The following is a 27,508-nucleotide window of genomic DNA, read 5'->3' on the forward strand; positions in this document are numbered from 1 at the left end:
TAAAATCATACAAGACTAACAAAGGCCAGAGGCTCCTGACTTGGGACAGGCGCAAAATTGCGGCGGGATTAAACATGTTTGTGAGATCTCAACCCTCCCCCTATACCTCTAACCAATGTAGTAAAGTAAACGCATAACAATACGCACATTAAAATTCAGTTCAAGAGAAATCCGAGTCTGATGTCAGAAGATGTAACCAAAGAAAATAAACAAAATGACAATAATACATAAATAACAACAGACTACTAGCAGTTAACTGACATGCCAGCTCCAGACTTCAATTAAACTGACTGAAAGATTATGATTTCATCATATGAACATCAGGCACAATCCTTCCCGTTAGGGGTTTAGTATCATACCATAAGTTATAAAGATTAAACTTAAGTTAATTAATTAATTATTAGCATCTGTGTAAATCTGCCAGATACAGTGAATATCATGCCAAGATAATTATATTTTTTCTCATTATTAATAAGCTGACCATTAAATGTGAATTTTTTTTTGATATTCTTCCTGTGTTATTAAAAATTAATACTTTTGTTTTTTTCATGTTAATTTCTAGTCCCCATTTATTACAATAATCCATTAATTATCTAAACAATTTTGTAATCCAGATGAAGTTTCAGAAATCATAATGAGGTCATCTGCATACATTAAACAGTTAAGGCTACTGTTGTTTAGTAAAACTGGACAATAGCTAGAATCAAATATTTCAGGTAAATCATTTATGAAAAGTTTAAACAATGTAGGGCTCATATTAGGAACTTGTGGGATAGTTACTTCCCTTTCTGTTACTCTTTGGTAAAAAATTGCGGGAAATGTAACTCAGCAAAAAAAAATGTGGTAAACATCGCGGTCACTGGTCTATACCATCCTCAACAACAGCAACTTTACAATACAGCAAGTGCATTGCAGTGGTAAACGACGAATCCCTTTATTAAATTTTTAATGTTAAAAGTACAACGTTCATCATAACAAATGAGCAAATATTTAACAGGTTGGGAACAAACCCTCTATACAGTATATGAGGGGGGATAGGACCTTTATCGGGACTCCGGGATCGGGTGTTTTTAAGCTCGGGATTTCGGGATTGACCCTTTCGGGATCCGGGAATACTTTTTTTCTGATTTCGGGACGTCGGGATTTACTTTATTTAAATTCGGGACCTCGGGATTTCGTGTTTTTAAGCCCGGGATTTCGGGATCAGGACCCCTCCTATCCCCCCTCGTATATGGTGTTTATACCTTTTTTATAAGGATAGAGCCTAGAGGGATAATCCTTTTATAGTCAGAGCACAGGAGTTTGAAATCCTATCAATAAGGGGGTAAAAATATACCAAAGTCGACTATCACAGTAGAGCTTCTTCCCCCTTATTGATAGGATTTCAAACTCCTGTGGATAAATCTAACAATAGAAATTCTGTTCAGTGAGACATAACTGAGTAGAATTTACCTGATCATCACAGCTTTCAATCATGGTGAACAATAGATTGTATATTCAGTCAGTTCAGCAGTAAACTGGGCATATGCATATTAAACTAAGCACATCAATTGGTGCATCAAATGTTGCAGGTTACTGCCATAATAAGTATAGAATGCCAATATGCCTTAATTTGCTAAAAATCCAGTCTAAACAAAAAGATCTGTCCATAGAGGGGTCATTTTATCCCTCTATAAAGGTATAATCACTAGGTAAACGGACAGAAAGTCACAGGACAAAAAGTCACAGGACATAAAGTCATTCATCACAGATGCATTATTTTAAAGTCTGATTTTTTTTTTGCAGCACGCAAGTTGGTCACTTTGGTGAGTCAATCACCATCAAGATCCATCAACCACTTTCCGTGTTTTTGAATAACATCACATTATCCAAATTGCACCCATTTTCGCCCAAAAAAACAATGGAGATGATATAGGTTTAATCGTTTGTCGATCTTTGTCAACATGCAGGTTTTTTTAAACAAAGATTTATACACTTACATGTATATATTGCTCTTGCTGTTGCTAATTTAATATGGGGTATATAATTAGTGACATTGTAAATATGGTAACTGGACGTCTGTCAAAATTTGAGGTAATTCGATATATATATGACCTCAATTAATAGTCACGTCACATTAAAAACGTATTTAAGCAAACATCACTATAGCAACAACCTCACATTAACTTTACTTTGCATTCACATTTAGAAGTGAAGTATTTAACCTGGGTTCGCCCCTCATTAACTCCACCTTGAATGAGGGGTAATTTTATTCTGGGTTCGCCCCAGATTAAGGCGTTCACACTACCTAAATTTAACCCGCATTAATTAATTGGGTCGACCCTGGTTTAAAAGGGCATAGTGTGAACAGGGTATAATTCATCAAACTTTTATTTACCTCCAAGTCAATGGGTATGATTTGTTTCTGCTACCTTACCTCTTCATAAACTGCTGGCTCTTTTAAAGAAATTTAGTCTTTCTGCAGAAGAAATCAATTTTTTAGCTCACCTGGCCCAAAGGGCCAAGTGAGCTTTTCTCATCACTTTGCGTCCGGCGTCCGGCGTCCGGCGTCCGTCGTCCGTCGTCCGTCGTCGTCCGGCGTTAGCTTTTACAAAAATCTTCTCCTCTGAAACTACTGGGCCAAATCAAACCAAACTTGGCCACAATCATCATTGGGGTATCTAGTTTAAAAAATGTGTGGCGTGACCCGGTCAACCAACCAAGATGGCCGCCACGGCTAAAAATAGAACATAGGGGTAAAATGCAGTTTTTGGCTTATAACTCAAAAACCAAAGCATTTAGAGCAAATCTGACATGGGGTAAAAATGTTTATCAGGTCAAGATCTATCTGCCCTGAAATTTTCAGATGAATCGGTCAATCGGTTGTTGGGTTGCTGCCCCTGAATTGGTAATTTTGAGGAAATTTTGCTGTTTTTGGTTATTATCTTGAATATTATTATAGATAGAGATAAACTGTAAACAGCAATAATGTTCAGCAAAGTAAGATCTACAAATAAGTCAACATGACCAAAATGGTCAGTTGACCCGTTTAGGAGTTATTGCCCTTTATAGTCAATTTTTAACCATTTTTCGTTAATTAAAGTAATCTTTTACAAAAATCTTCTCCTCTGAAACTACTGGGCCAAATTAATCCAAACTTGGCCACAATCATCTTTGGGGTATCTAGTTTAAAAAATGTGTGGCATGACCTGGTCAACCAACCAAGATGGCCGCCATGGCTAAAAATAGAACAAAGGGGTAAAATGCAGTTTTTGGCTTATAACTCAAAAACCAAAGCATTTTGAGGAAATCTGACATGGGATAAAAATGTTTATCAGGTCAAGATCTATCTGCCCTGAAATTTTCAGATGAATTGGTCAATTGGTTGTTGGGTTGCTGCCCCTGAGTTGGTAATTTTGAGGAAATTTTGCTGTTTTTGGTTATTATCTTGAATATTATTATAGATAGAGATAAATTGTAAACAGCAATAATGTTCAGCAAAGTAAGATCTACAAATAAGTCAACATGACCAAAATGGTCAGTTGACCCCTTTAGGAGTTATTGCCCTTTATAGTCAATCTTTAACCATTTTTCATAAATCTAAGTAATCTTTTACAAAATCTCCACTGAAACTACTAGGCCACAATCATCTTTGGGGTATCTAGTTTGAAAAATGTGTCCGATGACCTGGCCATTCAACCAAGATGGCCGCCACGGCTAAAAATAGAACATAGGGGTAAAATGCAGTTTTTGGCTTATAACTATGAAACCAAAGCATCTAGAGCAAATCAGACAAGAAGTTAAATTGTTAATCAAGTCAATATCTATCTGCCCTGAATTTTTCAGATGAATTGGACAACTGGTTGTTGGGTTGCTGCCCTCCAATTGGTAATTTTTGGAAAATGACGCAGTCATTGTTCCATAACTGCCGACCTGAACTTCATTACATTGCTCTGCCTACCGCGCTTGGTTTCGTATTTCCTATTTTCCAAACAAACTGGAATCTGCTTGTGTTATCATTATGCATCATTGTGTAGTATTAAACCAGCCAGGACCCAGTTTACACTGGTTTTTGCTTGTATTCCACTACACTCGAACAAAGTGTTGTAGTTTGACGGGAACCAGTTTTAGAATTTGTAAACTACAAAACGTAATCGGTTATTGTTCATTCCGTTTTGGTGTTTCATACCGACTTATATGGTTTGAATAAGCTTAAGACCATTCAAACATTAATGTGATAGGTATATTAAAGATTGTTTTACAAAAGGATTGAACTGTTTTACTTTCAAAGTCGTACTATAGGGATATCTGTCATATACGGATTTCCACTCTCACCGGTTAATTTCTTCTTTTACACGTGCTTTGGAAACTTCCTGTTTAATCGCAAGTTTTAAAATTGTTTTTGAGTGAATTAAACTTATTTTAACAATCATGAAGCGTTCCAGAATCATTTTAAAGCAGTTTCTTCTTCTCTTTGATGATGGAAAATAGGTTTTCTCAAGAAAATACCGCAAACGATCGCAGAGGAATTGAAACGTACAAGTCAAGTCGGCACCTGGTTAAATTGGCATCTAGTCAAATCGGCACCTATTCGACGTCAATTCGGCATCCAATAATATTTGATATAATATTTTCTATTCAATTAATTAATTACTGTTACCAAGTACATAGTGAATATGTTGTTGTGTATTTTGGTAAACCACGAAACGAAAGTGAATATGTAGTGTATAAAGGTAAACAACGAAGCCCTTACCAAAGCTGTTGTTTTAACAATTAGACAATTTGTGTAATTGTAAAAACAAGTCAATTATTAAAATAAAATGGAAAACTATGAGTCCCTTTCAATAAATCAAACTTTCATGCCAAATAATTAGCAAATTTAAGGTGTTTGTTTTTCAGTAAAGTTTAAACAGCATTAAACCAACAATCCTGTAAAATGCTCAACTGGTTAAAATAATGCAGAAAAATACACAATATCTCATGTATTAGTCCAAATAATTATGACGTCTGGCAAGGCTATTTTATTATTTTTCTGGGACGCCTTCCTACGACGTTCAGGTGCCAATTTAACTAGGTGCCAGTTTGACTAGAATTCTTTGACAAATGTTTGAAACTATCTGAGTTTCATTAGACCTTTGATAGCAGTAACAAAAAGATTGTTTACTTAATATTTTGTGGGAGAAGGGGGTTCAGACTGTGTGGCATCAGGTCTGTTTGTGCCCAATACATTTTCGCACCCTACACGTACGCACATTCACACTCTACTCATTCACGCCCAATTTTAATTCAAATTCAAGTTGAATAATTGGAAAATTATGGTTGTTGTTTTAAATTGCTTTGGTGTAAATACTGAATGTATTTATAGCTTGGTATGAGTAAAACATTGAAGATTTTAAAGGAAAAAACACAAAAGATAATTGTTTTTAACAGCTTGGTCCCATTGATCTGAAACAACGAAACAATAAAACATAGAAACCAAAATATAGCAATCCACTAATATAACCAAAACATGATAAAATTTATTCAACACGCAGAAACAAACATAGTCAGAATCTCACTTCATTTTGAAACAAGTCAATGAAACAAGTTATAGCAATACACTAACCAAAACATGATTAAGAGTTATTCAACACAAAATAAAACGTTGACAAAATACCACTTTATTTAGACAGGATTATTATTATTTTTAGCAATACCTTATCCAAAACATAATTAAGATTTATTCAACACAAAAAAAAAATTGCTGTCTCACTTTATTTTGAGACAATGACAACAATTATACTTATAAGAAAACACTTGCTTACATAGTTATTAAACACAAAACCAATTAAGATTGGGTGCGAACATGTAGGGTGTGAAAGTGAAAGGGGTGAAAATGAGTGGGCGCAAACGTGAATCAATTATATGCTTACGATACATGTTGCATTGTTAAACTAATTACGGTATGTGAAAATCAAGACTTGCATAAAAACTATCCCAATATTAGAGACAGTGGCGTCATTTTTCTTCAGAGCTTTCAGCTCTTTGATTAAAGAAATTTGGCCGTTTTTGGTTATCTTGAATACTATTATAGATAGCGATAAACTGTAAACAGCAATAATGTTCAGCAAAGTAAGATCTACAAATAAGTCAACATGACCTAAATGGTCAATTGACCCCTTAAGGAGTTATTGCCCTTTATAGTCAATTTTTAACAATTTTCATTAATTTGGTAAATTTATGTAAATTTTTACCAAATATAGTTCTCTGTTACTAATGGGCAAAGTTCATTATAGATATAATTGTAAGAAGCAAAATCGTTCAGTAAAGTAAGAACTTCAAACACATCACCATCACCAAAATACAATTTTGTCATGAATCCATTTGTGTCCTTTGTTTAATATGCACATAGACCAAGGTGAGCGACACAGGCTCTTTAGAGCCTCTAGTTTCATTGCGTCTTCGTATTTTGATTCTCAATTGACTGAAGTATTGTATGGGCGTCAACTTTAGATATGGTTCCCAGCACCAAATGTGACCAGTGTTATTGAACAGCTGTATAAAGTATAAATAAACTAAACCTACTCAAGTTTGACATCATACTAAACTCCAAAACATTTAAATGAACTAAAATTAAAAAACATATACAAGACTATCCTGACTTAGGATAGATGCACATGAGGTGAGGTTTATTATGTTTAATGAGATCTCAATCCACCCGCTATACCTCAAGCCAAATAAAGAAACGCACCGTAATACACACAGTAAAACTCGGTTCAAAATAATTCTGTGTACGATGTCATAATGAGTTTGGTCAAATGTTCCCCTTTGGTTTTTTTTAATTTTTAGCTCACCTGGCCCAAAGGGCCAAGTGAGCTTTTCTCATCACTTGGCGTCCGTCGTCCGTCATCGTCCGTCGTCCGTCGTCGTCGTCGTCGTCCGTCATCGTTAACTTTTACAAAAATCTTCTTCTCTGAAACTACTGGGCCAAATCAAACCAAACTTGGCCACAATCATCATTGGGGTATCTAGTTTAAAAAATGTGTGGCGTGACCCGGTCAACCAACCAAGATGGCCACCACGGCTAAAAATAGAACATAGGGGTAAAATGCAGTTTTTGGCTTATAACTCAAAAACCAAAGCATTAAGAGCAAATCTGACATGGGGTAAAAATGTTTATCAGGTCAAGATCTATCTGCCCTGAAATTTTCAGATGAATCGGTCAATCGGTTGTTGGGTTGCTGCCCCTGAATTGGTAATTTTGTGGAAATTTTGCTGTTTTTGGTTATTATCTTGAATATTATTATAGATAGAGATAAACTGTAAACAGCAATAATGTTCAGCAAAGTAAGATCTACAAATAAGTCAACATGACCAAAATGGTCAGTTGACCCGTTTAGGAGTTATTGCCCTTTATAGTCAATTTTTAACCATTTTTCGTTAATTAAAGTAATCTTTTACAAAAATCTTCTCCTCTGAAACTACTGGGCCAAATTAATCCAAACTTGGCCACAATCATCTTTGGGGTATCTAGTTCAAAAAATTTGTGGCGTGACCTGGTCATCCAACCAAGATGGCCGCCACGGCTAAAAATAGAACAAAGGGGTAAAATGCAGTTTTTGGCTTATAACTCAAAACCCAAAGCATTTTGAGGAAATCTGACGGGATAAAAATGTTAATCAGGTCAAGATCTATCTGCCCTGAAATTTTCAGATGAATCAGTCAATCGGTTGTTGGGTTGCTGCCCCTGAATTGGTAATTTTGAGGAAATTTTGCTGTTTTTGGTTATTATCTTGAATATTATTATAGATAGAGATAAACTGTAAACAGCAATAATGTTCAGCAAAGTAAGATCTACAAATAAGTCAACATGACCAAAATGGTCAGTTGACCCGTTTAGGAGTTATTGCCCATTATAGTCAATTTTAACCATTTTTCATAAATTTAATTAATCTTTTACAAAAATCTTCTCCTCTGAAACTACTGGGCCAAATTAATCCAAACTTGGCCACAATCATCTTTGGGGTATCTAGTTTAAAAAATGTGTGGCGTGACCTGGTCAACCAACCAAGATGGCCGCCACCGCTAAAAATAGAACATAGGGGTAAAATGCAGTTTTTGGCTTATAACTCAAAAACCAAAGCATTTTGAGGAAATCTGACATGGGATAAAAATGTTTATCAGGTCAAGATCTATCTGCCCTGAAATTTTCAGATGAATCGGTCAATCGGTTGTTGGGTTGCTGCCCCTGAATTGGTAATTTGGAGGAAATTTTGCTGTTTTTGGTTATTATCTTGAATATTATTATAGATAGAGATAAATTGTAAACAGCAATAATGTTCAGCAAAGTAAGATCTACAAATAAGTCAGCATGACCAAAATGGTCAGTTGACCCCTTTAGGAGTTATTGCCCTTTATAGTCAATCTTTAACCATTTTTCATAAATCTAAGTAATCTTTTACAAAATCTCCACTGAAACTACTAGGCCACAATCATCTTTGGGGTATCTAGTTTGAAAAATGTGTCCGATGACCTGGCCATTCAACCAAGATGGCCGCCACGGCTAAAAATAGAACATAGGGGTAAAATGCAGTTTTTGGCTTATAACTATGAATTCAAAGCATCTAGAGCAAATCTGACAAGAAGTTAAATTGTTAATCAAGTCAATATCTATCTGCCCTGAATTTTTCAGATGAATTGGACAACTGGTTGTTGGGTTGCTGCCCTCCAATTGGTAATTTTTAAAGAAATTTGGCCGTTTTTGGTTATCTTGAATACTATTATAGATAGCGATAAACTGTAAACAGCAATAATGTTCAGCAAAGTAAGATCTACAAATAAGTCAACATGACCTAAATGGTCAATTGACCCCTTAAGGAGTTATTGCCCTTTATAGTCAATTTTTAACAATTTTCATTAATTTGGTAAATATATGTAAATTTTTACCAAATATAGTTCTCTGTTACTAATGGGCAAAGTTCATTATAGATATAATTGTAAGAAGCAAAATCGTTCAGTAAAGTAAGAACTTCAAACACATCACCATCACCAAAATACAATTTTGTCATGAATCCATTTGTGTCCTTTGTTTAATATGCACATAGACCAAGGTGAGCGACACAGGCTCTTTAGAGCCTCTAGTTATTATTTATAACTTCCAATTTACAACATAATATACACAAATATAATAGCAATATATAATATATAAATCTATAGATATATTATCTAATCAATAAATCTTTCTATTAAGAAGCAATTTTTTTTTTTTTTTTTAAATATATATAAATATAAGATAAAAGAGTAAAGCAGTTTGAACACCGGAGAGGGAGAGATAGAAAGAGAAAGAGAGTGAGAGAGAATAGTGTGGTGACTTTTCAATATAATTCATCTAGAAATTGAATTCTATTTTAGTATATAGTAAATGCAGCATTTTCATTTATAACATGTATAATATTAAATGTAAAGTATATACATTTTTGTACTTAACTAAGTAATATATCCCCTTTGTTAATAATTGTAGTGAATGGTGTTGATAAACAAGACAATAGATGGACAATAAATATCTGGACAACAATAAGTGATTTAAACTGTTTATATGAAATGAAACTCCTGTGGTTTTTTTTTATCACCATCTGCAGACTTAAAAAGAGTAATCTTAAGTTCTAGGTTGCATCATAATTAAGGTAAATATCTGTTTGAATCCTGCAAAAGGTCTTTTTACTGTCCAAATGATCTTTTATGCATTTGACTTACATGTGCTTTAACTGCTTGTTAATTGAATTTTTCAGATGAGTGATATTGATTCACAAGAGGAAAATGATGAAGACTGGGAAGACACCAAGTGGGCGGATCCTTATGATAAAAGTCCAACGAAAAATAAGATGGATGCAATAAGATCTGTCCTGAATGTCACACGTGAGTACTTTTATATTTCCCTTGTTACAGAATGAAAATTTCTATTAGAATTTGATAGCCTTTATGAATATGCACAGTCAATTTGAATGTAAGCAGAAAGGAGGTAAACATCAATTAGACAGCAACACAAGACACCCATACTGTGGATTGATTCATTTTTAGTGAATAAAGAATATATATATGTTGGAGGATATTTGATTCTGTGGTTTCACCAAAGTTTGCAAACAACCCTATACGATAATTGAATAGATAAATTTGTGGTTAACAGGTACCAAAAATTACATGAACATTGGTATCCCATGAATAATAATGATTCCACAGTAACCAAAAAGCATTTAGACATTAAATTGATATCACTTTCTGATCTGTTCAAAGGTTATATTATATTTTAAGTGAAAAAAAGTTTTTTTTATTTACAGGAAGGAAATTGTTTTGTTCCAATACTTTGTATTTTGGAGATTTAAAAAGAATGTTTTTGATTTTCAAAGTCAGAGTAACTGGCTAACTTTAAATGTAAAAGTATTACAAGTTGACCTCGTCACACTTCACAGGAAACTTTTTTTTTTTATAAATGGCACCATGACTATTGCCTATTTTAATTTAGGCAAAGATAAAGTGAACATGCAGCTAACACATGAAAATCAGGTAGAAGACAACCCAAACTTATCAGAAAGTGACAGCAAGACCAGAGAAAATTCCAGTCTAATGAATCGTATGAGATTAAATGACAACAAAGCTGGCATGGATGGATTGGACAAAGAAAAGATTAATCAAGTCATCCTTGAAGCATCAAAAGGTATATATATACCTGATAAAAGATTTTTTTGTTGCTAATGATTGCTGAAAATAGAGCTGTAACTTTGGTAACCGATTCATTAAAGATGATAAGGAGTAATAGTTTTAATAATTGTTAAACTGAAATATAGCTATATAGATAACTATGTGGATTTCATTTCAGGTATGCAGTTGTAGGAACATTTTCTTCTTTGTCCTATTTTAGACCTTTTATCACAATTATATTGATTTTGGGTATAAAGTTTAAATTTTTAGCTCACCTTGTCATAACGGTCATGTGATCATATGTCATCACCTGACATCATTTATTGACTGGTGTCTAATACGAGAAAATATCTACAAACATGTCAAAAACAATTGATCTGCTATACACCAAAAATTATAGTTTGGTCATAAATTATATGAGAGTTGAATTTGGCCATTGTTGAAGATGTAGGTAGATACAGATGAGCCTCTTGTTTTGATTATTTTCTCAATGTCCTTTATCCTAAAATAAAATTTACACTCTTAATATAAATGGAAATTCACTTCTTTTTAAACCTTGAATATATCAAATAGGGGATGATACTACAAAAAATTAATGAGATACTTTTCTCAAAAATCACACAATCCTTGAAGATTTCTATCTGATTATTTCTAACAGTAATTAGATTATTTCTAACAGTAGTTAGATAGAAATGAGCACTTTTATGATACACTATTTTAGAAGATAACAATCATCATAAATATGATTCAATTTGCAAATGATTTGAACATTCATATATAAATGCATTAATACTAGTAACAGTACATATAAAATAAAAGAACATCGGGTATATTATTCATGCATTTGTATTTGATATCAAAGCATTAAATTTATGCAAAATGTAATTATATTTGTCATGATAGGATCAAGATTTTATGAAAATGAAAGAAAGAAAGAACAACAGATGAATAAAAGAATTGAAGAGCAGAAAATCAAGTTACAACAGATAACAGAAATTCAGCTTAAACAGGGAATAATTGAAGTATGTGAACAATATTAAAAGTTTCACTAATTTTCTTCACTACAAAAATATGTAAAAATAATCAAATGATACATTGTAGAATATGATTATGTGTACAGCAATGGATGGACTTATATTTGAAATTTAAAGACACTTTATTATTTTCAAAAGGAGTGTAGAGAACTTGATGGCCAATTGGTCTAAGAAGGTGAACTACTGTATTACTAGCATCTCAACACTGAGGTTGTGAGTTCAAATCCTGCTTGGAGCAGGTGCACACATTTCCAATCTTAATTTTAGAATTTTTAGTTTTCATACCAAAGGTCAGTGATTCTTTCCAGGGACTACCACTTCCTCCACCAATAAAACAACACGAAATAGAACAAAAGCATTGAAAGTGGCCTAAAAATACAATTAATCAATCAATCAATCAAAAGGAGTTTTCTGAAATATGAAAATCTAACAGATTTAAGGAAAAACTAATACAAAGTTTTGATATTTTTTATCTAACTAGAACTAACTAGTATTATTAATGTTTAGGCAGAGAAGCTTCTGGATCAAATAGAAAGAAAAAAGCTTAGGTAAAAAATTAACATGAATGGTATTGTTCTTTAGGCAGATAAACTTCTGGAGGAATTTGAGAACACGAGAGATTTAAGTAAAACCATTGTTCACATTGATATGGATGCTTTCTATGCAGCAGTGGAGATGAAAGACAACCCAGCACTGAAAGATAAACCAATGGCTGTCGGTGGCATGTCTATGTTGGTTTGTAACTTTTATATCTTAGTTTAGGCTATACAGATTTAAATATTTAATATTAGGAACATTCACATTGGCTGATATTTTATACATAATACTCGTGTAAATCCATTGTTTCTATGCTTTGAATTCCAATATTTAGATTTGTTGAAAACATTCTTTGATGCAATGTAATGATGATCTATAAAACAAAATAAATTCCTAATTACATATCTGTTCTTATCTGTTATTACTCTTTAAATCTAATGTTCTTATATGTCATTATTCTTTAAAGCTAATGTTGAGCTTTAACTTTTAATTGATATTAAAGTTTCTTGAAAAATGACAAAAACAATAGAGAAAAAATATGAAAATAAGGTTTATTTTGAAAGGCATAAAAAAGATATTGTATATATATGTATTTAAAAAAAATGAGAAGAAATTAAAAAAAAAACAACAAACAAACAAACAGCTGGTACATGTGGCCAAAAGCAATATTGTAGCTACCAACATTGTATTGCCGTAAAAAAAAAAAACAAGCACTATTATAAAAGTTGCACCAATTTCTTTCATAAGACAAAATTGGTGTTAACTGCTTGAAATCTGACAAAGACAACTAATTTTTAAAAACAAATTTTAATCTAGATTATATATATATCTGATAAAAGTAAAATTCTATGGTTATATCACTAACTAGAGAAAAATGCAGATTTACCATTGCCCATATTTTTCTATGTATGTGTCATTGCAGTCTACTTCTAACTACCATGCTAGGAAGTATGGAGTGAGAGCAGCCATGCCAGGATTTATTGGTAAAAAATTGTGTCCAGAACTTATTATTGTACCGACACACTTTGATAGATATACAGACATCAGTAAACAAGTACGAGAAGTGTTAGCTGAATATGATCCTAACTTCTCTCCAATGAGTTTAGATGAAGCCTATTTAGATATGACAGAGCATTTTGAGAAGCGATTTTATTTGTCGGAATATGAACGGACAGTTGTATGCAGGAAAACTGATGGTTGTAGTAAAACTTTATGTAATTGTGATTTAAACTTGAAATTAAAACCTTTACTATTGCAACATAAACTCAGTAAACATAACAGCTCTCTGTCAAATGATACTGCAGGTGAAACTGATCATAGTGAAAAACTGTTGACAACAACATGTCTTCTTTGTGGAAGACCTTATCCACCATATGACCTTGTGACCTTTGGTATGTCACCTGATGATTCTGTGAATGAAATGAGAGCAAAGATAGAGCAGAAAACTGGTTTGACAGCCAGTGCAGGTAATTTGAATCAGTTTTTTCAAGTGATAGATATTCTTCATGACATGGAATTTTGTAAAAGTAAATTTATGATACAGTTAAAGATAGATTTATCTTTAAAAATGTGTTGTCTGTAGCAGAATATTTCGCAGTATGCATTTAAAATTGTGAACAAATTTGATGATTCAAATGTCATCATAAAAGCTAAATTATGTGTTTATCAGGATTGTAAAAATATTCCAGAATCCTAAGAAATTCAATTGAAAGGCAGCAAAAAAAGTTCTTTTAAATTTATAAGCTTGTTGAAAATAGCTACCACCATACTTGTTATATATGTGGATTGTATAAAAAGGTGAAGATCATAAGCATTTCAAGATGGAAATGATTAAAAATTTTAAGGCTGTTGAAACTTTATTTTTTATGAACAAACTAGCTGAATATTCATTATATTGGGAAGTTGCAAGCTAGTTCATTGAATTGCAACAAAATAGGGATGATAAAAATTGAAATTCATATTAATTTAAAAATCAAATTAATACAGTTTTACTCTGTTTTGTATAGGTATTGCACCAAATACGATGTTGGCTAAAGTTTGTTCTGACAAAAACAAGCCAAATGGTCAGTACAGAATTTTACCTGATAGAGATACAGTTATGGAATTTATTACAGATCTACCAACAAGAAAGGTATAAAGAGATGATGTCTTATCAATATTTTGTATTTATTAAGTCTTTCTCTGTAGATTTGGTGGATATTTCTTCCCTCAATTTTTCTCTCGTGGTTAAGGTTATTATGCCCCCCATCTTATTTCTCCACCTTAGTTAAGGGGGCATTAAGTTTGACCCTTTTCCCTCCATACTGAGTCTGTATGTCTTCTCTAACTTTAGTTATAGGTCAATTTTACCATTCTACAGTTATGCCCCTTTACAAATGGAAAAATTGCTGGGGGCTTCACTTTTTTTGGAAAAATTAGAACTTGTTCTAAATCTTAACTTAGGTACCAGCCTCCTTAAACAACAGGACAGGTTAGCTACTGTTACTAAATGTATTCACACTGAAAATAGTTCCCTATGGTTCTCATGTATGTGCACATAATACACATATAAACTGAAAAAAAACTGGTATATTATTGGAGCAGTTCATTCAAGAATGTATGTCATGAAGGTGTGTTGATGTGCAGGCTTTTTAAAAAAAACCATTTTGATTAGGTAACTGGGTATTTTTTCAACTAGAATCAGACGCGTAGCTACGTTTACGTCAAAACGCCCGTGCGTACACTTGATTTTTGATAAAAAAAAAATAATGTAATCTATATAGAATAAAAAGATCTGATTAAAAAAGCACATGTAGTTCTTTCTTCAACGGCTCGTAATAGCGAATTAAAGTGACGAAATTGACTTTTTAACCAAATGGTATTATAATATATAATTGTTCTGTTAAAATCTGAATCTACTGTGAATCCTTTTGTTTAAAGCAATTCATTATCTGCTGAGATTTGATATGTGGTTTGCACTTTTGTTGAACCTATGACATATTAATACTCAATTTTGTCGGCGGCGTCAATATCTAGTTCAGTATGTTGGTAAGTTTTCGTGAAATTTACGGAAGTTAAACAGAGGTTTGTTTATGATCAAAACAATATCCAGAGCATACTGATTATTTTTTTTTTACAAATATATCATGCTTGCAAGGGGTAATTGCCAAACATACCGGTTCAAAGGTTAGCAATTTTCAGATCTGTTTAACGAGTGAATTTCTCTCCTCTCAACTGGTAAATTTGTTAGAAAAAATGTATAAAAAATATCATTTCTTTATTAAGTAAAAATACAGCATTATTATATAAGGTGGAATTATATGTAAAATTTTCACGTATTTTACGAATAAAAGGATTTCTTTTTGTAATTAACAAGTACTTTTACTATGTCAAACCTATATCAAATTTTATGTTTTGGCAGAAGCTTTTTATTATTTTATGTCTGAAGCAAAATTTTAAAAGGATTTTTTTCGTTCATTTTTCAGTATCATACTGACTAACGAACTTATATTTACACAATTAACAGAAATCTGGGAATATTTTGTTTACATGATAATTTTATAAACCTTTATAGATTGTCCCGAAATTTGGAATGACGTACAGACTGTAAAAAATATAATGCCCTACGGGACATAACAATACACCATTTAGATTCTTAAGTATGTTGCTATTGACGAGTTTTTAAAGACAGGAAAGGTTTCTCATTATCAATAACTCGTTAGGTTTTGGTTGCTTCGCCCCCTCGAGCCCACTACCACCCGGTGGTTTTATCTGGACCCACTTGGGGCCGTAAGACCCCTTGCCAAGGTTGGGGCGTACACGTTAAAATGACCTAGCTATGCCACTGAGAATGATTCACAACTGTCATTATCACTAAGTAATCATAGACAAGGTGGACCTTTAATTACAATGCCCCACCTCCTAAACTGCCAATCAAATTGACCACATTACATATCAACCTCAGTCTTACATAATTATACAGACCACTCAATATACATATAATTCTTAATACACAAGTATTTGAACTCATAATTGAATATTCAAATGTGTATATTATATGTTTGATATTTATAAGGATAATAGATTTATTTATTGCCAATTACTTTTGATTTACATTACATAAAGTGATTCTGTAAATTATATCTGAAAGATAAATGATTAATGGATTAACAAGATCTAAGAAAAAATGAAATATGAATATAGATATGAATAAATAAAAGGTTTTCAAGTAAGGCCTATAATTTACTTAATAAATTTCCAATAATCATCTGTAATTAATCAACAATTAAATTAGTACACTTTTTTTTTTATCAGGAATTGACTTGAAACAGTCAAAAAAACTTTTAATTATAACAAACCATTGTTTATTAGTTTATTTCCCATCAATCATTATGTCTTTTTTTAGTCATTTGAATTTTTATTAGAAGTGAATATATATTTTTGCAATCAAGAAAGAATCCACATATCAATAAGATAAGTTTTTTAATTGGTTTATCTTGAAAAAGTACATTTTCAATGCTCTGTGTTGAAAAAATACTTTAAAAGTTGATCAAAAGGCATTCTAAAACTTTTAAACTTCAATACAATATATAACCTCTGTTTCAACTTACAAAATGCCCCAAAACCATTTTTCATTTTTTTGTTGTTGACACATTAAAGTTTTATCCTCATACTGGAAAAGCAAGTTTCCTTCTAAAGACCTGCTGTAAATGCAATTTTCAGCAATAGTGCTTTATAAATGTTTATTTTTCCCCACCATAATTTAATATGAAATAATTCAAACTACTCTTCTAATCTTTCCATGAGTGATTTCCATCACTTTGATTATTTCTAGAGTTATGCCTCTTTTCTAATGGAAAAAGTTGTAGAATTTTTTTTCATTTCTGTTCTCTAACTTGAGTTTGCTTTAGCTAAACATTATGAATCCTTCACACAATGTTTATTACCACTTTACAGATTCAGTTTTAATTTGGTAGCTTCACTTCTACAGCTCTTGAGGTATGTCCCTTTATAATGTTGTATGCAGGTGGGGGCATGGTCTGTGTCCAAGCAATATGCCAACTATATTTAATGCCAAGATTAATTGTAATGTGAACATGCCTGTTTGTCATTGCTCCTCTGACCTTTGACTCATTTTATGGTTCTTTTGTCAATGTTAAGTTTTCCTTATTAGTTAATACACATCCAACATATTAAGTGAGACGTCATAAACAGCCTGAGAAATGCATCTCCTTGTTTTCTTTATATTTTCAGATAAGTGGTATTGGTAAAGTGAGTGAGACCATGCTAAATGCACTAGGTGTTTACACATGTAAAGATTTGTACGAGCAAAGAGCACTCCTATATCACTTGTACTCACCAATATCATTTAACTACTTCATGAGAATATGTCTTGGTATAGGCTCTACGTTTGTTGAGAGGTAATTTTAATTTTGTAAGAAGTCACAATTGTTGTGTTGCTTGACTTGTCAATACTTCGAAGTCCCAGTTGTTTAATTCAAATTAGTCCCAACTATCAGTAATTTCCCATACTGTTCAGGTAGGGTTATTACAGTTCTTGTGGATACCATGCCATCAAGCACATTGAATTATCTCTGTGACTATATTTTGATTCAAAAAATGTTTTATTGGATGAACTTGCTATCCTTTCCAAGTATATGGTTTGAAATAAATGAAAAATAAATGTCAATTTCAAAATATAACTGCATACATCAGTTGTATTTTTGAACCATGTGTGTGTTGTTGTGATGGGATGTAGTCAAATATCTGCCTGAGTCAAACCTCAGACTTTAAAATCGTTACTGCTGGTTACCACTTAATATGCACCATCAAGAAGTAAGAATATAGACTCGTCAACTCAAGAGACTGGATGTTTTCACATAGGGTTAAAGTTCTTTTAGATTGCTGTCTTTTAAGGTAGCTCATTGACTATTGTACTGAACTGTTTTAAATTAACTGTTTTGTTTGTTTCAGGGACAGTGAAAGAAAAAGCATCAGTACTGAAAGGTTTGTACACATTACGTATGAAGCCTAAAAACTAGTTAGGATGTTATACAATAACTAATAATTAATGTAGGTGAATGGAATCTACATATAACTCCATGTCTCTTTCATGTCTACTCCACTCATCATGTTACTGTAAATTCAAAAATTAATATGTGCATTTATTGTCCCCCATCTAAACACTTTGCAGGGGATATGGAAATACAGGGTGTTGGTATACCTACACTAAACGTAAAAAGTAAAAATTATACTAGGTTAATATCAGCAATATCTTGAACAAGTTCTATAGTAGAGTCTTGTAAAAGAGTTATGCCCCTTTGACATATTGAATTAATGGAAAATGGCTCTGTTAGTGCTCTCACAGGTACAATTCTTGCCAGATTTTTTTTACTTTGTGTTATTTTTTTAACATTCAATGAGATAAGTAATCCAGTAGAGTTATATGTTTGTCATTATTTTTACAGGACATTCAACGAGATAAGTAAACCAGTAGAGCTATTTGCTAAATGTGAAGAATTAAGTGAAGCATTGTCAGAAGATTTAAAAGATGAAGAGTTAAAGGTCAATTCATAATTATTTGTTTACATAGCTGGAAAAAAAGATGATATTGGGTTAACTTCAATAAGACAGCAAACACAAAATGAAGTAAACACAGCAGATACCAGTCTTCAATAATGAACAAGTGTCAAAACTAAATGGCAAACGTAAAATCTGCAATCACCTAGATAGATATAATCAAAAACATTTATGCAAATACAGAAATTTGGAAAGGTTACAAAAAGATAGAGACCATATAATCATCGACATGGTACTTTTCTTTTGACAGGCACTTGTTTTTAATGTTTGGGTTACTTACAATAGTTTATAAACAGTACTCTTAGATCTGTACTTAAAATTGAGAATGGAAATGGGGAATGTGCCAAAGAGACAACAACCCGACCATAGAAAAAAACAACAGAAGGTCACCAACAGGTCTTCAATGTAGCGAGAAATTCCCGCACCCGGAGGCGTCCTTCAACTGGCCCTAAACAAATATATACTAGTTCAGTGATAATGAACGCCATACTAATTTCCAAATTGTACACAAGAAACTAAAATTAAAATAATACAAGACTAACAAAGGCCAGAGGCTCCTGACTTGGGACAGGCGCAAAAATGCAGCGAGGTTAAACATGTTTGTGAGATCTCAACCCTCCCCCTATACCTCTAGCCAATGAAGAAAAGTAAACGCATAACAATACGCACATTAAAATTCAGTTCAAGAGAAGTCCGAGTCTGATGTCAGAAGATGTAACCAAAGAAAATAAACAAAATGACAATAATACATAAATAACAACAGACTACTAGCAGTTAACTGACATGATAAAATTTAGTAAATGTTTTGACTAGTTTGTGATATCGAAAACCCTGGTGTAATAATTTTTCAGTAATACATAAATTTCTCTCGTTAAAATCTAAAACATTGTTACATACACGAGCAAATCGTACAAGTTGAGATATATAAACACCGTAAGATGGTGACAAGGGAACGTCACCCTCTAAAAATGGATAATTAACGATAGGAAATGAAAAATCATCTCTTTTATCATAAATTTTAGTATTCAGCTTTCCATTAGTGATATAGATATCAAGATCGAGGAAAGGGCAGTGGTCATTGTTAGTATTAGCTTTATTTAAAGTAAGTTCAACAGGATAAATTTCTTTAATATACATACTGAAGTCGTCATTATTGAGAGCCAAAATATCATCCAAATATCTAAAAGTATTATTAAATTTGTTTATCAGATGTTGTTTCGATGGGTCTTTGCTTATTTTTGTCATAAATTGTAACTCATAGCAATACAAAAACAGGTCCGCAATAAGTGGTGCACAGATAATCTGACGATATACGGAATCCCCAAAGCGAACAAAAATGTTATGTAGTAAAAATTCAAGGGCATATATAGTATCAAAGCATGTCCAATTGACATAGTTTTTAGCTTTTCTCACCACTTGGCGTCCGTCGTCCGTTGTCGTCGTCGTTAACAATTTACATTTTGAACTTCTTCTAGAGAACCACTGAATGGAATGGAACCAAACATGGCATGAATGTTCCTTATGAGGTGCTGACCAAGTGTTGTTACTTTGTAGCCGATCCATCATCCAAGATGGCCGCCAGCGGGGGACTTAGTTTAACATAGGACGCTATGGGAAATGCATACAAATGACTTCTTTTAGAGAACCATTGAATGGAATGAAACCAAACATGGCATGAATGTTCCTTATGAGGTGCTGACCAAGTGTTGTTACTTTGTTGCCGATCCATCATCCAAGATGGCCGCCAGCAGGGGACTTAGTTTAACATAGGACCCTATGGGAAATGCATACAAATGACTTCTTTTAGAGAACCACTGAATGGAATAAAACCAAACATAGCATGAATTATCCTTATGGGGTGCTGACCAAGTGTTGTTACTTTGTAGCCGATCCATCATCCAAGATGGCCGCCAGCGGGGGACTTAGTTTAACATAGGACCCTATGGGAAATGCATACAAATGACTTCTTCTAGAGAACCACAAAATGGAATGAAACCAAACATAGCATGAATGTTCCTTATGGAGTGCTGACCAAGTGTTGTTACTTTGTAGCCGATCCATTATCCAAGATGGCCACCAGCGGGGACTTAGTTTAACATAGGACCCTATTGGAAATGCATACAAATGACTTCTTCTAGTGAACCACTGAATGGAATGAAACCAAACATGGCATGAATGTTCCTTATGTGGTGCTGACCAAGTGTTGTTACTTTGTAGCCGATCCATCATCAAAGATGGCCGCCAGCAGGGGACTTAGTTTAATATAGGACCCTATGGGAAATGCATACAAATGACTTCTTTTAGAGAACCACTGAATGGAATAAAACCAAACATAGCATGAATGTTCCTTATGGGGTGCTGACCAAGTGTTGTTACTTTGTAGCTGATCCATCATCCAAGATGGCCGCCAGCGGGGGACTTAGTTTAACATAGGACCCTATGGGAAATGCATACAAATGACTTCTTTTAGAGAACCACTGAATGGAATGAAACCAAACATGGCATGAATGTTCCTTATGAGGTGCTGACCAAGTGTTGTTACTTTGTTGCTGATCCATTATCCAAGATGGCCACCAGCCGGGGACTTAGTTTAACATAGGACCCTATGGGAAATGCATACAAATGACTTCTTTTAGAGAACCACTGAATGGAATAAAACCAAACATAGCATGAATGTTCCTTATGGGATGCTGACCAAGTGTTGTTACTTTGTAGCTGATCCATCATCCAAGATGGCCGCCAGCAGGGGACTTAGTTTAACATAGGACCCTATGGGAAATGCATACAAATGACTTCTTCTAGAGAACCACTAAATGGAATGAAACCAAACATAGCATGAATGTTCCTTCTGGAGTGCTGACCAAGTGTTGTTACTTTGTAGCTGATCCATTATCCAAGAAGGCCGCCAGCGGGGGACTTAGTTTAACGTAGGACCCTATTGGAAATGCATACAAATCTCTTCTTCTAGTGAACCACTGAATGGAATGAAATCAAACATGGCATGAATGTTCCTAATGTGGTGCTGACCAAGTGTTGTTACTTTTTAGCTGATCCATTATCCAAGATTGCCGCCAGCGGGGGACTTAGTTTAACATAGGACCCTACGGGAAATGCATACAAATGACTTCTTTTAGAGAACCACTGAATGGAATAAAACCAAACATTGCATGAATGTTCCTTATGAGGTGCTGACCAAGTGTTGTTACTTTGTAGCCGATCCATCATCCAAGATGGCCGCCAGCAGGGGACTTAGTTTAACATAGGACCCTATAGGAAATGCATACAAATGACTTCTTTTAGAGAACCACTGAATGGAATAAAACCAAACATGGCATGAATGTTCCTTATGAGGTGCTGACCAAGTGTTGTTACTTTGTAGCCGATCCGTCATCCAAGATGGCCGCCAGTGGGGGACTTTTGAATGAAATTGAACATGTTCCTTTCCTTATAAATGAGGTTGTGTTGTCACTTTTAGCCAAATTTTATATTTTTTTATATGATTTCAAAAACCCAAGTAGAATCAGGTGAGCGATACAGGCTCTTGAGAGCCTTTAGTTTTGTTTATTGCTACTAAAAAATGACCTAAAAGAGTTTGAACATATATATTCACATTCTGACTTTTTAAATGCCCATTTAATTAGGTGTGTGAATTTTTTCTTAATGAGAATGTGCGGCAATGTGGTATACAGGGTAGAAAAATCAAAACTTTGAACAGATTTAAAATCACCAATATAAGCATGCAATTTATCAAGTACTTCCAACGAGTTCTTGACACTCCAAAAGTAATTAATTCCACTATTTTCGAAGGCCTTATTTGAACAATTTATTATCAGGTTTTTAATTGTACCAAGTGTGCTGTTAAGAAGAATAGACAATTTAGTAGTGGAACAATGGCTTGAAGACGAAATAAATCTATATTTGTAAGGTGTTTTGTGTAGCTTCGGAAGCCAGTACATAGTTGGGACATTCATTGTATTTGGCTCTGCTTGTAAAACGGTAGCTAAAAGTTTATGTTTGATACAGATGTCCTTTTCTGAAAATGGAGTCAGTTGGAATGTTGGTGAATTGGTGATTTCTTTTTTCAGAACCTCAATATAAAATTTACGTCAAACAATAATAATATTATTAGCAGCTTTATCGGCCGGGACAAAAACAAATTTAGTATCTTTATGTTGTTGGGATGTACAAGTACCCTGCCACGTCTGCTTGTTTTTGTATTTTTATCCATCTGAAGAGTTGAGCCTGATTTTTATAGTGGTTCTTATATTGTACTGTTATACCACAGTCCCAGGTTAGAGGCAGGGTTGGGCCGAAATCAGGACTTTTTTCCTATAGATATATATGCCTTCAGATTTTGAGCTGATTTTTTATATGTGAGACTACCGTCATGTTTGTGTCCACATGGGTTGTTGAAATTGCACATTTTTTACTTTTTAAGACGGGGGGCCTTTGTGTCGTTTTGACACATCTAGTTTGTACATGAATAAGGCTTTTAGTCTTCTCGTTTAAATTGTTTTACACTGCCATTTCGGGGCCTTTTATAGCTGACTATGTGGTATGGGCTTTGTTGAAGGCCGTAGGATGACCTATAGTTGTTAATTTCTGTTTCATTTGGTCTCTTGTGGAGAGTTGTCTCATCGGCAATCATACCACATCTTCTTTTTTATATATATTTCAAAGTCATGGCCAAAAACTGGTTCACTCAGAACTCAGACATTAAGAATAATGAAGATTTGTGATTGTGTTATAAAGTCACTATAAAAATTGGGAGACAACTTATGAGACAACTATCAATTATTCCATCACAAACAAAGATTGCAAACACACAAACAATTGAACTTTGCCATGATATCTGAGTTACAGCTTTTATAAATGATAAAATCAAGTAAACATTCTAGACACTTGGGTTTTAAATTGATTTTGTAAATTTTGTGCCTGGAAACATTTAACAAACATTTTCTTTTTATCAATTTGTAGGGTAAAACAGTTTCTATAAAGATAAAGACAGTTGAATTTGAAGTGAAGACAAGAGCACACACTTTGAAAGACTACACAAGCGACAGTGATTTAATTTATGCTGCAGCAAAGGAATTACTAAGGGTGGAAATACAGGCTATAGCACCTAACCCTCTTAGGCTTAGACTTATGGGTAATATATGTTATTTATAGAGTACAATACAAAATGACACATCTTAACCTCTCAGTCTTAGATATTTTACAAGTATACATGTATTGATCCTGTAGAAATATAATGTGTAGCACTTAAGCCCCTCATTCTTTTAATGTTCATAGAGTAGAAATATAGCCAAACTACCTATAACACAAACTTTTGATATATTTATGGATTGTTGCAAAAACATCTTTGAAATCTCTTACACAAGAAGTTTCATTTGTTTATTGACATAGAGTCTGCAGTCTATGGTTGCAAGTTAATAATCACTATATATTTCTTCAGATAGAATGTTTTTATACCTTTTTAAAATGTAGATTTTACCATGCTTTTTTATCAAACTGTTATAAGAAATGTGGATCACCATGCTATTTTTCATGTTATAAGTTATGCAAATTTCCCATTTTGCACAGATTATGAGTGACACTTCTGCTTATTATATAAATTGAATTGTTCTGTGGATAGGTGATTGATGCTTTTATTTCATTTTGGGGAAAATTACTTGCTGTAAAGGGTTACCATATCATGTGTTATACCCAACATAATAATTCACACATTTGTTTTGATCTTTTATATATTATACATGCATTGATAAATATGCCCTTTGGCTATGTGTTGTACCCTAACACTGATAATAGAGATTGTCTATTTACTTTTACTAATTAAAATAATCATTTTAGGAGTAAGAATGTCAAGTTTGTTACATCAAAACCTGTGTAAAAAGAAGCAGAATACTATAACTGGATTTATCAAACGTATGGGAACAGTCAAACAGAAACAACAGGAATACAGTGACAGTGCTATGTCTGAAAGTGAAAGTGAAAGTAAAAATGCAGAGAGCACTGTGTATCAGGAACAAACCTTAGAAAAGTCTCATGCTTGTGTGGTCACAGAACAAAATTTGAAAAAGTCACATGTCTATTCTTCTGAACGAGTTGAAAATGGTGATGAACCTGTCAAGGATGAATCCTCTGACAGTGAACAAAATGATGAAAGGCCTATAGATTTTGATATAAGTATGATAAGGTGCACCAATGAGAAAGATTTAGGTCAGTTTAAAAGAGATGATATTCCTTGCAAGAAAGACGATATTAAATTACAAGAAACTAGTACATTAATTCAAGGAATTAGGGAAAACATTGCTAATGTGAAAGAAAAAGGATTAAAAAATGGCGTTCATGAAAGTAAAGACTTGAGTAATAAGAGCTGTAATAATCAAGAATGTACAACTTCTACAAATACTGCATTCGACAGTTATGTTTGTCCTGTGTGTCAGGAATGCATAGAATGTAAAGACCTTACCATGTTTAATCAGCACATTGATGTCTGCTTGAACAAGAAGGTGGTAATGGATTGTACAAAGATTGCAAATGATGAGGATAAATCTTTGAAAAAATCATTATCCCCAAGAAAGAAATCTAAATCTTTGCCGAAATCTAAAGCCAAGAACAAAACTTTACAATTTACCCCAATTTCATCATCCTTGGTGTCACAGTTTTGTAAACAAAATATTGAAAAAAGGGAGGAAGTTCCAGACGAAGAGAACAAATATATAAATTCAAAAGGATTGGTTGTTGACATTGATTCTGATTCTGAAAATGATTCAGAAAAACCTGTATTAGTGAAAACAATAAAAACTGGAAGTATCAGCCAAAAAACTAAGGGAAAACAGTCTAAGAAAGACAAGACTCCATCTAAAGGTGACAGTTCTAACATAGAAAACAAAGTGGACCAAAAACTGTTAGGTCAAGTATCGTTCCCCGATTGCAGTGACAGACCATGTTTGCCTTCTGAAGATGCAGACTCAATGTTATCTGTTAAATTAAGCAATTCTCAATCAACCAATGATGAGATGGAGAACTTAAATTCATCTAAATACTTGATTTGTCCAGTATGTTTTATGGAACAGAAAGGATGTGATTTGGATATTTTCAATGAACATGTAGATACCTGTTTATCTAAAGATGAGATTTCTAAAGTTGTTAAAATTGAGAACAGTGCACCTTTAAAACCAAAGAAAAGTGATAAAAAAATCATGTCAAACTCACAAAAAAGGTATGTGTTACAGGGAGTCTATACATACAGTTCCAGTTGAAATATCACAAAGGAAAGGATGAAAGGAAATTGAAAACAAACATGCAAATTACTCATTAAATGCATGTTTGCCATTTAAAAATGAAAGACAGAAAGAAAAACTTGAATATGTCATTCTTCCTTTGCTTTGGTAACAAAACTGTGTCAAAATTGATGCCACACTTACATTTGGTAGAAAATATGATGCAATAATTGGGAAAACAAATTTTCTGAAACAATACTACAGTTTTCTCAAAGAAAACACAGCATACATACAAAATACATAATGAAAGCCAAAAACAATAGGAACAATATTCAAGGATAACCCTAGGTACAAATTAAATATCTCACACCATACATGCCATACAGGATACAAAATAGAACTCGACATGTTTTGACCAAATCACAAATATTTATTCATCTGATAATGACTGGCATTGTGTGAGATGCTTATTATTAAGTAATTTGATATAAGTTATTTCCCTTAGATTGTGAATTGTCATTATAAACATGATGTATATATAGACTACTATCCAATCCATTTCAATTATACTTTGAGAATCAAATTAAAGCTAAGGCATATGAAAATATTTGAAAAAAATAAGACATGTAGAAGAACTTTGAAAACTGCTTATAAACTAAAGGTCTCCAAATTTTAAAAAAAATGCTGCTTGACAGAAAGATCGAAAATATTTATATTCACATTATATAATGATTCAAATTATTTTTCAGATCGTTGTATTCACCTTCAGGAAAGCAAGGAAATAAAAGACAAAAGACCAAAACTGACATCCGAACCATTGAGTCTTTCTTCAATACTTAAACATTCCATTAAAATATTGCATTTTAACTATTTGGCATTAATAAAATAAGTTTATAATACAAATATTTTTTATAAAAAAAAATCAACTGATATTTGTCTTTTCCATGTCAGAACTTTCCTCAATGAAAAGACTGATATTCTTTTATGCAGGATCAACAAATACTGATCTATTATAGATAAAAGAAGATGTTGGGTATTCATCAAGATAGCTACCAAACAACAAAAAAATAACCAAAAGACATCTTGAGGATAGCATACAGTCGGCAATATTAGACAGGTCTCTATAGACAGACAATATGTAAAAAATAGATAATTGTCTCTTAGTCTAAAAGGTGTGAATAAATTTAATAGTAAAAATAAAATTCTTTCACCTTCTCACTTACCTGAAAGAGTAGTTTATCAGGAAAGCAACACATTGAATGTGATTAATACTATAGTCAAAGTTATTTCTTAAGTCTATTCCAGTTAAAACAATAGAGGGATGAAAGGCACTCTTTTTTTATGACCATTACCCATACATTTGCATTTTACTCTATGCATAACCCCACACAATATGAATTTTATGACCTGCCCCCACCCATTTAAAAACTTCCAAGTGGCCATAAAAACCCATGAGTCAAAAAAGGAAAAACATAGAACACCAGTGCTAAAATAAAAAAA

At 33.1% G+C, this 27,508-nt stretch overlaps 1 protein-coding gene across 1 annotated transcript; it reads left to right on the forward strand.

Annotated features, from left to right (window-relative positions):
- Positions 1 to 778: 778 nt before the first annotated feature.
- On the forward strand, positions 779 to 27,210 carry LOC139519138 (DNA polymerase kappa-like). The gene is made up of 13 exons (XM_071310954.1): positions 779 to 917; positions 9,747 to 9,873; positions 10,478 to 10,669; positions 11,557 to 11,675; positions 12,270 to 12,422; positions 13,147 to 13,690; positions 14,231 to 14,355; positions 17,457 to 17,623; positions 18,177 to 18,209; positions 18,671 to 18,767; positions 23,760 to 23,931; positions 24,633 to 26,007; positions 26,758 to 27,210. The coding sequence occupies exons 2-13, from the start codon at positions 9,747 to 9,749 to the stop codon at positions 26,846 to 26,848; spliced, it is 3,195 nt and encodes a 1,064-aa protein (XP_071167055.1). The 5' UTR covers positions 779 to 917; the 3' UTR covers positions 26,849 to 27,210.
- Positions 27,211 to 27,508: the final 298 nt, after the last annotated feature.

The sequence above is a fragment of the Mytilus edulis genome, chromosome 4 (genome assembly GCF_963676685.1).
Source record: "Mytilus edulis chromosome 4, xbMytEdul2.2, whole genome shotgun sequence".
Classification (NCBI taxonomy): domain Eukaryota; kingdom Metazoa; phylum Mollusca; class Bivalvia; order Mytilida; family Mytilidae; genus Mytilus; species Mytilus edulis.

What these genes read in the sequence shown, in the direction of transcription:
- LOC139519138 (XM_071310954.1), top strand. Translation starts at nt 9,747, where the DNA reads ATGAGTGATATTGATTCACAAGAGGAAAATGATGAAGACTGGGAAGAC. An exon ending in TTAAACAGGGAATAATTGAA is followed by an intron (nt 11,676 to 12,269) that starts GTATGTGAACAA and finishes ATTGTTCTTTAG; the next exon opens with GCAGATAAACTTCTGGAGGA. An exon ending in AAAAGCATCAGTACTGAAAG is followed by an intron (nt 18,210 to 18,670) that starts GTTTGTACACAT and finishes TTATTTTTACAG; the next exon opens with GACATTCAACGAGATAAGTA.